The sequence below is a fragment of the Calidris pugnax genome, unplaced genomic scaffold (assembly GCF_001431845.1).
Source record: "Calidris pugnax isolate Ruff unplaced genomic scaffold, ASM143184v1 scaffold14, whole genome shotgun sequence".
Classification (NCBI taxonomy): Eukaryota; Metazoa; Chordata; class Aves; order Charadriiformes; family Scolopacidae; genus Calidris; species Calidris pugnax.
The window spans coordinates 2,272,223-2,285,320 of record NW_015090793.1 but is presented as its reverse complement, the minus strand read 5'-3'; the positions used below and the strand labels follow the sequence as shown (position 1 = coordinate 2,285,320).

At 35.2% G+C, this 13,098-nt stretch overlaps 1 protein-coding gene across 1 annotated transcript in view; it reads left to right on the top strand.

Annotated features, from left to right (window-relative positions):
• JAKMIP1 (janus kinase and microtubule interacting protein 1) overlaps positions 1 to 13,098 on the top strand; it is a 98,851-nt gene that overhangs the window by 47,267 nt on the left and 38,486 nt on the right. The window contains exons 9-12 of the mRNA XM_014936042.1: positions 4,842 to 4,970; positions 6,237 to 6,365; positions 9,330 to 9,413; positions 12,657 to 12,719. Coding sequence (XP_014791528.1) covers positions 4,842 to 4,970; positions 6,237 to 6,365; positions 9,330 to 9,413; positions 12,657 to 12,719 — 405 coding nt within the window. The remainder of the gene's footprint in view (positions 1 to 4,841; positions 4,971 to 6,236; positions 6,366 to 9,329; positions 9,414 to 12,656; positions 12,720 to 13,098) is intronic.

Sequence of the window (13,098 nt, the reverse complement as noted above, 5' to 3'; positions counted from 1 at the left end):
TATTTGACTTTTTTTTTTTTTTGGTAGGTTGGGTTTTTTTTCACCCTAGTTTTGGTAGTGAACTTTACTCCGGAAAGAGTATTTTTGGGGTTTTTGAAACACAGAATGGAGTTACAGTGATTCCATGTTTGCTGGAGTCATGTCATTTGAAAATAAGGCATAATTGCCTAATTCATTTGGAAACTACAGGACAGATTTTTTTCTTTATTTAAACATTAATAAATAAACTGTATTTGTGGCATTGAAAGGCCTGCACACTGGTGTGATGGAGTTCATATTTCTTGTTTTATATTTTTCTTTTTTTATTTGCCTCTGTGCATTGGTGTGCCTGTATTTTTCTGGCTGCCAAGAAATGACTTATAAGCATGAAGGTAAGAAGTTACTAATTACCTCATCTGATTGCATTTCAAGGAAATTCATCTTGGATCATTTTCACCATCTTAGATTAAATACTTGAAACTTAGATATTTAATTGTAAAGTGAAACTACTTTAGCAACAGGGAAATCAGATTATTTATCTGTAAGTATATCTAATCCAAACCATTAAAAATGAGGGTATATTGAAATTTGCATATAATATGGTCCATGTGTCCCTCTTGATTTATAACATTCTAAACTTTAATGTTTACTGAGCATCATAATTCAGTAGAAGCATTAATACTTGAGTTAGAAGGACCTAATGCATAATTTTACTTTAAAAGTATGTGAAAACATTCCTATAAATCCATGTGAAAAATACTTGCTATCAAATGCATGGCAGTAGTCAGTGGAAATTAGAAATTAAATCAGAATTTTCCAAAAATTTACATGACTGTTTTCTCAGTTATTGAGTTATGATTTACAAGTAACAAGTGTACAAATCAATGGAAAAGAAAATTTAAGTTGTTAAATGACAGTGTTCCTATTTTTAAGAAAAGTTTGAGTGAAAATAGTGTATAGTTACAAAAATCCAGTGAGTATTCTACATGTTTATATATACTTTCCAATAATCATTGTGATTCAGCTCATGTGGAATCTCCCTTGGAGTTGATTTATTTATGCTTTATTATTTATTACAGTGTTTATCAACAAACTGTGTATGAATCAGATGTCTTCTTTTTTTCCTGTTTTTTTTCTCTCTCTACAGCTGTTCCCTTACCAGTTAATTTGTTGTGGTTTTGCTGTGAATCACTTGTAGCCAGTTGCTTCAGATACTAGATGATCAACAGTAAAACTAGCAATTTTGTAATTATGTCACAAAGCAATTCATACATGTACAAGTAATATACAATGGTTAAATATTTTATTTCTATGGAAAGTGTCTGCTCCAGAAATGATAAATGTACAGCTCCTCTAAAGAGGGTGGAGTCACTAAAAATAAATAAGTGCTTCACTCACGGCTCTAAATATTATAGGCAGTCTGTATAGCATTTAACAGGTTTTTACTTTTAACTCTCCATGAAATGTTGGGATTTTTTAGTGTGATGGGAAATACAATTTTCTTGCATAATTCCCTCCCATCTAATAATCAAGGGATTTATTTGCTAAATTATTTTTCCCTATTTTTGTTACTTTTATCAAAATAACAGCATTGCTTTAAGTATCTTCTCAAGCCTATATATGTTTATATGAAATCAAACCCACGGTTGGTTTATGGTTGTATTTTCACTGCTTGAAACAGTGTGCATGGGTGTGTGCATGCAGGGTTAAAGGAAGATAAATACTCAACCTGGGGTATTTACGAAAGTGACTGTATAGTGGAGGTATAGCAAAAAACCCTGTAGGTATGATACTTTATTGTCAGTTTTAACTAAGCAGCTGCTAATCTTCATGTGTTCTGTGTGCCATATATATGTGATAATGACTGGAGTTTTGCTCTCCATCTTTTAGAAGTCCCTTCTACCAGCCTTACTGAAGTCAAGACTTGACTCTTTCTTACTTTGTCATCTTTCAAGCCTATAGTTTATTATGGGGTTTGCTTGAGCTTTGCTCAAGTGTGTTTTCCAAGGCCAAGAACCCTTGAAGCAGGAGGCGTGAGCAGGGTCAGCTGTTCTTCAGTCCTCTGAGTTTGCTTGTCCTTGGCTAGGCTCCTCCAAAGCACTGGCCGCTCGTTTTGAGCACCATCCATAAAGAAGCTGGTACAGGTGGAATAGCAGGATATAAAAGTATTGGCATAAGAGTCTCCATGCAGCTTTGTTTTGGGTTTATTCTCAGATTCTTTGAGTAAAAAGTATCCACACTGCAAAATGAGAATGCGGTTTTCATGGAAGTCTGTTTTTTGTTCACCTGCCATCATCATCTTTACCTCCATTTAATCTACCTTCATCTTTATGAAACTACGTCTGCTCATCAGTTTGGAGTCAGAAAGGAGTTCTTCTTCATGAGTTGAACAGGAAACCCAAATTGTAAATCTGTTTGTCTTCCTTATAACTGGAAGGTACCACCATCTCTTTAGCCCTATTTCAACTCTCAATATTTATTTAGAATGTTACTGTTAGATGACTGTAGGCTGCAACCAGTATTCAGCATAGGAGAAAAGCTGGATGGACCATCTCCCAAAGACTTAGTTTTTGTGCTTATGAGTGGGGAATCTGAAATGTTTTTAATTCAAGTGTGAGAGAATAGTTTTCTGGAAAAATACTTATATTACTAGAGTAGAGTTTAACCCTGTTTCACATGTCCTTTGTTTTTTTTTAAGTAGGAAAGAGTGATGAACAAACTAGTGCAGCGTGTGAATGCTGGAACAAGGATGAAATTATCTCAGGGAAGCATTTCTCTTAAGCAGCTTATCTATAGCTTTACCTGGTCAAAGGATCACCAGCTTCCTAAATAACTGAGAGAAGGATAATAGTGGTCTAGTAGCTTGCAAAAGGAAGGTTGTTTCTAAAGGTTGTTCAGAAGCCCTTTCCTTGCTGTGCTGCATGGTATTTATCTGTAAGCATATGGAGAAGCACAGTCTATTTTTTTTTTTTTTTTTTGAGGGCATAACATCCTTTCAGAAGGAGATTTTAGTAGAACCAGTTTATTTAAAAATGCAGTCTGAATGAAATTTTAAAATTATTATTTGAAGGGCTCATCTTATGTGAAGCCATTAAGTGGTTCAGAACAGGGCCTTGAAGCTGTCTTCAGTAGTTTGAGTGGGATTAGCTGTACCAGGAAACAGTTATGGAGGTGTTTAGTTTACGAGCAATGAGACTGTGACCTGCTGGACTGTGGTAACCAGGGCTGCAGGCTGTACATGATGATGTGCGTGTGCCAAGTAGGTACAAGTCACACCTACTAGCTTGATTTGATGGTACCACTGAATTCAAGACAGAGTATTTCGACTGTTGATGAGGCCTCTGCTGAGACAAAAGAATATATTAAGCATTATGGGGCTTTGTGAGGAAGTTTAGACTGTACTTCTGTAGACGTCCTGGAAGAACGTATAAAGTTAGATAAGTCTAGAAGACCGTGGTGAAAGGTGAATATTTGGAATTAATCATGAGATAGGGTGTTATAGATAAAATAAAACCTTTTGGTATTTTGAACGAAATTCATGGCTCACTCAGCCAGTTTGGCTTCACTGAGATGTAAGATATCTGATGTTCTGACTTACTAACAACTAACAATTTTTTTTCATTCTTTAGGCCTTTTTTTAATGAAGAACGCTATTATGTCTCATGTACAACCTGTGGTTTATAGTGTTGTTTGTTTGTTTAAAAAAAAAAGACAAACTGTGACATTAGTCTGTGATTCAGCATTAAGCAGTGCCAAAAAATACAGAGACAGACAGATTTTTCTTCATCTTCTTAGAGCACCCTCTCTCCAGTAGCCTCCCTCTCCAGGATGCTTCATAACCTGACTCCATTTTTCCATTACCACCTTTTTTTTTAAAAAAAAGAATTATCTATTGCTCCTCTGAACTTGTGTTGGGTTATTGGAACACTTTATCATGTAAAAATGTTAGGCTTTCTATTGATTAATAACAGTTTTGTTATTGTTACTTTGGAAGGAAAAATACTTGAACAACTGTTTTTCTAGTTAAATGTTCAAGCATCTTTTTTTTTTTTAACAGCAGAATTTTCTATAGAAATTTACTGCTTTCTGAGCATATGTTGGGAAACTAGTGGAAAGGGGGCTCTTAAAATGGTGAAAGAATTATTGCAGTTGTGGTGTTTTATATAAAACATCACATTTTTCATAATGAATATTGTACTATTCACTTCCATTGGATATTCACTTTCTCTAGTTTTCTGGAAGCATGCATTTAATTTATTACATTGTGTAAATTTTTTTAAGTCTGCATTGAAGTGCTGGTTTTCCCTAAGCATAGTTTTTTTGGTTGGACAAAACATTGGAGTAAACTTTTTAAAAAATTGAGAATGATAGTGTTGGAAAAACAAATGGAAAGTTGCAAAATAGATTTTATAAATTAACCTCTTTTTATTCTTTTTTACTTTTTTGAATTAGTATGAATGACAACATTTATTCTGTGCTGTTCTTCGAAATATTTTTCCCCTTTTGGTTCCACATCTTATATATTACATCACATTGGGTTACTTCCTTCTTCATAGATATTGCATTCCTGTATTGTGAATCTTGTAAGATCTATGTGATTTTGGTAATTAGCTTTTATAGTTTGCTAAAGGATTATTCTATTGTCAATTACCCAGTCCTACATGCAGTTCAGTTCTTGGAGGTTCTTATACAAATGATGTTGAAAAGGTAGCTAATTTAACCAGAGAATAAGGGTTTACAAAGGAATCTTTTTTCTTTCTACATACTAAAATAATGATCAGAGAAGACCTTGGCTACTGTTTACTGGGTTGTTGGGGTTTTCCAACTGTTTTGCTAGTAACTAAGAAAAACTGACTTTTCAGAGGCATGTTGTGGAGACATTTTTTGGATTTGATGAAGAGTCTGTTGATTCAGAAACATCATCTGTAACTTCATATAACACAGATAAAACAGACAGGACACCAGCAACACCAGAGGAAGATTTGGAAGATGTAAGTAGTGGATAATTTCTTCTTAAGTTCTATGAATATTCACATGGAGTATAAATGCAAAAAATTTTTTTCATCTCTTCTGCCACAGGAACTATGAAAGATTTGGCAGAGAATTGCTTTGTTTTGTTTCAAATGCAGTAATGCATCCACACTCATTGCAATAGAATTAATAAGATAATATTCTGCCTGACAGATTTGGCAGATACTGGGCTGAGAAATAAAATTGTTTTTCTCAGGCCCTTTCTTATTAGTCAAAAGAAAATGAATAGGCACATTGCTACGCCAAAAGTCAATAGTTACTAGACAATAGTTTGCCTTTCAACCTTGTAATTTATTTGACTGTTTTGATACAACCAAGGATTTCATTCCTGTACTTAAAATACTGAGAGAGGCTTTTGCAATTCATTAGGGCTTAAATGATCATAGGTAGTAAATACCCACTGACACGTTTTTGTCTCAGCTGTGTGATGTACAGTGCAGCTGGCCTACTTTAAAAGATTGCAGGGCTGAGGACAAAGCATGAATTAGATGCTGGTTTTCATCTTTCTTTCCTGTTCACTAACTTGTGCCTAATACTCTTCAGTCACAAGAAGCTTCCTAGTTTTCTATGTTTAATACCTAATAATACTGTAATCTCTTTTCCTTGGAGCTCAAGTTCCTGGGGCAAAAAGTAATTAAAGGGGAGGACATTTCTTGCCCTCAGCTTTTTAAGAAAGACCTTGAAATTGTTGATGTCAGTTGCTCAAAGTTCAAAGAAAATTAAGACATTAAAAATACTTCATGTTAAAAAAACCCCAAAATTATAGAAGCATCTTATGGATTTTGAAATACAATTTCTGTATTGGTGTGCTTGTGATGGTAAAATTCTTTACCTTGGCACAGTAGAGACAGAGTCAGGGAATGACAGAAGGATAGAACGAGTCCCTTCTGAAGCCCCGTGACAGTGGAGTTGCTGAAGACAGTGGTGCATGGAACTGTTGCCCCTCATCTTTCCCCAGTCAGCTTATTCCCATTTCTATACATTACTGCCTCATATAGTAACTTACGATGTCCTGAAATTGCACAATTAAAACAGTTACCAATCTTTGTGTCATCCTCAAGTCATCCTTCCATTTCTACTTGTTTTAGTTTTTAAACCTTTATTAAACTTTGAGACTCAGTATGAGTTGTATTGCTTATTGTGTTTGTGAGTCTATCTGTGTATATAAACAAACCCATTACCATATATATTTATATAAAACCACTTTTTTTTCCCTCTTAATGAAGAGCACACCTAGAGAAGAAGCTGAACTAAGGTTCTGCCAGCTAACAAGAGAGTATCAAGCTTTGCAAAGAGCGTATGCATTGCTTCAAGAACAAGTTGGTGGAACCCTGGATGCAGAGCGAGAAGCTAGGGTAATTTTTTAACTGAAATTTCCTTTAACTTTGAAATCATTGAAAAAGCTGAAAAAACTTGGAATAGCAGGAGATATCTTCCCAGGTCAGTGGCATGCAAAGCACAAAGTTTTTGAAGATTTGAGGATATTAGCAGTAAGGTGACAGTTTAGATTCATCTAGGGCTGATCTAGAACAAAGCTATAATTATATTTTATTCTAGTGTGCATAATACATTAAACATTTTTGGTAGTAAGACTGTTACTGAGAATCATATCCCAACTGAACCTGCAATTTGGATAGCAACGTGATGAATTTAAAATGGATCGGAGAATAGGTTGCTATAAGTACTTAGGTACTTCTATCGTATCAATATATTAAAAATCTGACCCAAATCTGAAAAATGAAATTTTTCTTCAAGTGGTTTGTTGAATATATGAAATCATAACTTGTTTTTAAAAAACTCAGTTTAGGAGTATTCTTCCACTAAAAGGTACATAGCTAACTGTTGTTCCTATTCCGTCAGCAAGTATGATTGTTTACTCACTCTGAAATAAATGTTTTTTTTATCCTCACAGCAATCTCTGTACTATAGGTATTATTTGAGGTGTGAGAGAGTACATACTCTGTTTTCATCTACCCTTCTGCCACCACTGTGTTTAACCATGTAGGTAGAGATGAGGTCAGCAGAAGACTAACATCTTCCTTCCATTCTTTTTTTTTCCAAACTGGGGAGGAGAGAAGTCACTTCATAATGAATCGGTGAGCTCTGACTCATTCCCCAGATGTATTCACTGAACAGCAGTGGCATCAAAAAAAGAGCTGAGTTAACTAGAAGTAAAATTTCTTCTGCTTCCTCCCAACTCCTCGCAGAGAGGGGCATATCTAGAAACATAGCATATTTACAAGTCACCCTCTACTTGAATTATTGTCATCAATGACCAAAGAAGATGTAATATCGAAATGGGCAAGCAATAGCCATAGGGCTGGAAACTTCATCATCCTCAGCTCATGTCCCTCATACTGCCTCAAGTACAGGTTGAACCTGTAGAGTACTGACTACTGAGAGAGTTGACCGATGTCATTGCAAGGCCACTCTCAATGATCTTTAAAGGGTCGTGGCAGGAGGTTCCTGAGGACTGTAAGAAAGCAAATGTCACTCTTGTCTTCAAGAAAGGCAAGAAGGACGATCTGGGGAAGTGAAGGTTGGTTGTTACTGCCTTGATCCCTAGGAAAGGGATGGAGCAAATAATCATGGAAACTTTCCAAATATCTGAAGGGCAGGGTGCGTGGGAGTGATCAGCATGGATTTCAGAAGGGGAAATCATGCTTAACCAGCTTGAGAGCTTTCTATGATGAGATGACTAGCTCAGCAGAGGAGTTGAAAGCAGTGGATGTTGTTTATCTTGACTTTAAGAAGTCTTTTGACACTCTCCCTCATAAGATTCTCATAGATAAACCTATGAAGTACAGACTAGACAAGTGGACAGTGAAGTGGACTGAAAATTGGCTGAAATAGATAAAAGCGTTGTGATCAGTGGCAGAAAGTTCAGCTGGAGGTGTGTCACTAGTGATGTTATGGAGTTATCTACAGCTAAAAATGTTAGCCTATTATCTCCAGAGACAGCATTCAGAAGATTCAGGGTTACTTTAAAATGTGTCATGGTTTGGTTTAGTTTTTGTTTTCAAGGCTTTTTGAAGTGGCTCTCAACCACTGTGAAATACAGTTCTTATAATATTAGAATTATTGCTTTATGGCTTTATTTGTTAGAGCTCTCAGCATCTTACAAAAACCTGGTCACATTTAACACTCTCCTTTTAAGTAGGACACTTATCCAAGGAAAGCAATAAGGACTTTAGTGATCACTTCTCAAACTACAATTGGGGTGGGGGGCATAATTACATCTACTATTAAAGTAAGATTTCAAAGGCAATCATCTATTTGACAGTTACGAGAGACAATTAAATATTTCCTTTGCCTTCATGGGAAGAGAGACCTCGGTATGAATATTTTTGTAATAGCTATTTAAAATTTTATTTTGGAGGCAATTGTAAACTGTCCCTTTAGTACACTTTGGAATTGTTGCTCTTTCTTTGTAACCACATTTTGGTCTCTTGTGTCACATCCATGCAAATCCATCTTTTGCATGAGTCAGACGGTAGTTTTTTTTGCATGGTTAGTTTTGTAGGGCCCAATGTTCTGGTGGGATGAGCATTGCCTGTTACTTTTGGATGAGGCTTAAGGTAAACAAGGATGCAAAGATGCAGAAGGAAACCCCTGTGGGAATTTTTGAACTGCTTGGGTGTAAGAGTACCTGAAGCAGGGTGGGAAAAGTACTTGCAGATGCTTAAGGAGCATTTGAGTGAAGGTCTGCAGAGAAATCCTTTGGTTTAGATCCTTTTTGTTTAATACTGTGTATGATTCAATCCCTTTCAGGGCATCACTGGACTCATGGGTAATACTACTGTAGCATAATAGTGTAATAGTCATGAAGAATGAGAAAACAAACTAGTGCATGCCATTTATGGGATAAACAAATTATTTGGGGTCAATATAATTTATTTATCTATAGGCCTTTTCAGTGCTTATTGCAATTCTCTTTCTCTCTTGTGCTATTATTCCCAATTGCCTTGAGTTACTGAAGCTTATGAATAGCTTCTCGGAGCTCTTTCAGTTCCTTCTTTTTTTCTTTTTTTTTTTTTTTTTTTTTTTTTTTCCTCTGGGAAGAGCTTTGCCACTGAATATGTGGTGATAACATCTTTTTAGGCTAGGAGGGAAAAATACTGTTAAACTGATGGCTTTAAATATTTTGTAACATAAATACAAAAACCAATTGTTTTCATCAAAAGCATTAAAAGCTGGCTGGACAACCCATAAGTGGGTAGAAAGTATCTTTACTTTGATTCTATGTGTAATTAAATCTACCTGTCTACCTGGATGTGCATGCATATACACATGCTTTTTAATACTTTTTTTTCCTGCAGACTCGGGAACAACTGCAAGCTGATCTTCTCAGGTGTCAGGCAAAAATTGAGGACCTGGAGAAAGCTCTAATCGAGAAGGGACAGGTAAAAGGCTTTCTTAATGTCTTCTACCACGTCATTTTCTCCCTTGCATGCAGTGGTGCCCTTGCCATCTTCATTGCTTGCTGGTGTGTTAGTGTGACTGATGCAGCTTAATTGCTACTCCATCAATAGATTACTGAAATAAAGGAAAGTATTATATAGGCTCAGAAAATGCCATTAAAGACTCATTTTCTAACACATAGTTCATTAAAGCATAATATCAAAACTTTTTTTTTTTTTTTTTTTTTTTTTTTTTTTCCTCTGGGAAGAGCTTTGCCACTGAATATGTGGTGATAACATCTTTTTAGGCTAGGAGGGAAAAATACTGTTAAGCTGATGGTTTTAAATATTTTGTAACATAAATATTAAAAGCTGGCTGGACAACCCATAAGTGGGTAGAAAGTATCTTTACTTTGATTCTATGTGTAATTAAATCTACCTCTCTACCTGGATGTACATGTATATACACACGCTTTTTAATACTTTTTTTTTCCTGCAGACTCGTACTTTGATTCTATGTGTAATTAAATCTACCTGTCTACCTGGATGTGCATGCATATACACATGCTTTTTAATACTTTTTTTTCCTGCAGACTCGGGAACAACTGCAAGCTGATCTTCTCAGGTGTCAGGCAAAAATTGAGGACCTGGAGAAAGCTCTAATCGAGAAGGGACAGGTAAAAGGCTTTCTTAATGTCTTCTACCACGTCATTTTCTCCCTTGCATGCAGTGGTGCCCTTGCCATCTTCATTGCTTGCTGGTGTGTTAGTGTGACTGATGCAGCTTAATTGCTACTCCATCAATAGATTACTGAAATAAAGGAAAGTATTATATAGGCTCAGAAAATGCCATTAAAGACTCATTTTCTAACACATAGTTCATTAAAGCATAATATCAAAATAGCCATGTGTACATGCATTGTAAATTCTGTTCCCATTGTAACTTGGTGCAGGCTTTTCTCCTGTTTTCCATTTTGTATATATTTGCTCTAAATTCCAATAAACCAAATATTCTATATTTGTACTGGAGAGCATTTTTTGGTGTGTAGCATAGAAAATTTTAAAAAAACAAATCACTTCCACACATGTTTCAGCTAGAGATATGGACCACTGAATGTGTCTGGTAACTGGAAGCCACTTGCGGTGTTACTTTCCTGTGCTTAAACTCTCGGAGGACCTAACTGCTTTCAAATTCCCATACCATCAGACAGAGTAAAATTAGGCCTTATGCTTTGGTATATCTTGTAAATACTTGACGAAGATGTGGGTACTGATGCATATTTAATAATGTCTAGGATCTTGAGGAAAAAGCTGATTAAGAGTTACGAGTGCATGTAAAAGATGTTCAGTTGCTTAACTGCTAGAAAGCACTGAGAAAACTGGGGAGATGTTATTTTATGCTACATTGTTTGAAATAGCAATTTTAAATTCCATGTAAATAAAAATAAAATTAGGGAATATGTTACCAATCTAAAAATGATGGCTCACTGAGGTTTTAGAAGAATAAATGGAACTGAAGACCTATCAAGGATCTACTGCTGACGTTTTAGCGTGTGATGATAAAGGTGGTGTGGGCAAATTGCTGTGTAATTGAAAACATTAACAAAATAGTTGACTAATTACAGTGTAAAATGCAAGTACTGTGAATGTAAATAAGATAAGTGAATATGGATACACATGTAAGAAATTACTTCTGTGATTTTGATTCCAGAGTGTCAAAAAGGTATGCCTGGAAATTAGAATTTAATTAGTTATTACTTTATGAAATTCATAACCACATTTTCAACCTTGTATCTCTTAGTCATCCTGAGAAAGCCAACAGGGATGTGACAAGGTGCAATATGAAATTGTCTCTAGTGGGCTAGTTTGTTTATACCTGCAATTAGCTTTCCACAGAAGCGGTCACAGTGTCTTCCTGGGAGCTCTAGCTCAGTTCTCCAGACCTGTTAGTATTTACATTCAACAAAATAAACGATTATGATGACAAACTGACTTCTTTGTGCACTATGTGATTATTTTTTTGGTAATTATTACTTTGTAATTTAGCTGGTCACGGTAGTGATGATGATTTAAAATAATAATTGTGAAATGTACATTCAGACAACCAGTCCCTAAAGTGCGTTTGAAAAGGAAACAATAAATTGGTAGAATATGTAAATATAGTGGACAATAGATAGAAAAAATAACTTTAAACCTTTTTAAAACTATAAATATTATATCATAATGTTTTAGATATTTTTGGTTGGCATTTCAAGGCTATTTCATTAACTCCTTGTGCGGCATCAGTGTGCAAATACCTTGATGACAAAGAAAGTATCAACCTTAATACTTCAGTAAAGACATTTACATTTTAATTAAGTTGTCCTTTGTAGCTAGAAAATAATTTGATCTGTAGTATGACATATGATATTGTTTTATTAAATGTATTAGAGCAATATGAGCTCTGTTGCGTTAGTACTTTACAGAGAGAACAGAGAGAATTTGGCTGTTACAATCCATTAAATACAAATGTTCAGCTCTGGCTGGCAGTGAGTTTTTGTAACTTGGGTATTTAAAGGGATATTTGATGAGGCCTTTCGGAGCCATGGGAAAACCTAAAAGCAGAGATTGGCTTTGGAACAAGCAATCAAATGAAAATATGGTTTTCAAACGGAGTATGGAATACCTTGTAGCGCTTCCCTTCCTCCATAGCATTTGCGTACCTGAAGCACTGTGTTAGCCTGATTCTCACACTTCTAGCAGAGGGCAATTAACTGCCTACCACTGAAGCTTTTTATCAGTCATTTGGGGTAATTAAGTGTGGGGGTTTTTTTCCCTTTCTCCATTGGAATTTGTATTACACCACACAAAATAGAATGATTTTGAAAAAGTTCCCAACTCTTTGCAATGGAAAGAAACAGTTTTGAGTTAAGCTGAGTAAATAAATGTTTTTAAAATGACATACGCTATCGCATAACCAGGTTCACCCACAATTGCTATATGTAAATATTTTAAAGTATATGCTTAGCTGGAACACATTAAGAAACAAGACCCTCAGCTTCAAGAAAAGAAATTTTAGTTTCTCTATAGCTTAAAATGCTATTTATACTTGAAATATTTATGAAAGCTTTATTTTTTTGATGTGTGAACGTTTTTATACTTGAATGTACAATGATGTCTGAAATCTTCTAATTATTGTGGTTATTCATTTGTCTTCTTTAGCAAAACACATATAATTTTAATATTTTAATCCTCTTCTTCCTCATAGGATTCAAAATGGGTAGAAGAAAAGCAGCTGCTAATCAGAACAAATCAGGAATTGCTAGAGAAGGTATGTGTTCAGCATCTGGGAATATTTTCACAATTTCTGCCCTTTGTCAGAAAAGGAATGGTAAAAGGAAATGAATGTACTAAGTACTGGAACATCAACATGAAAATTGCTTATTTTATTCCTCTCTGGAAACAGGAGTTTGGATAAAAGTCTCTGATTAAAGTCCTAATATGCTTTTGTACTCTTTGGGAATGGAAGCTGCTCTTTATTGTGGAATTACGTGTTGTAAAAGCAACAGTAAAACCCGAGCTGGCTGATGTTCCTAGCGCCCAACAAAATACAGTCTAAAATACTAAGTGTAATGTGGAATCTCATATTATGTCATATATTAACACAATGATTATTATTGTCATGATCACTAATAAAATTGCCTGCTGCC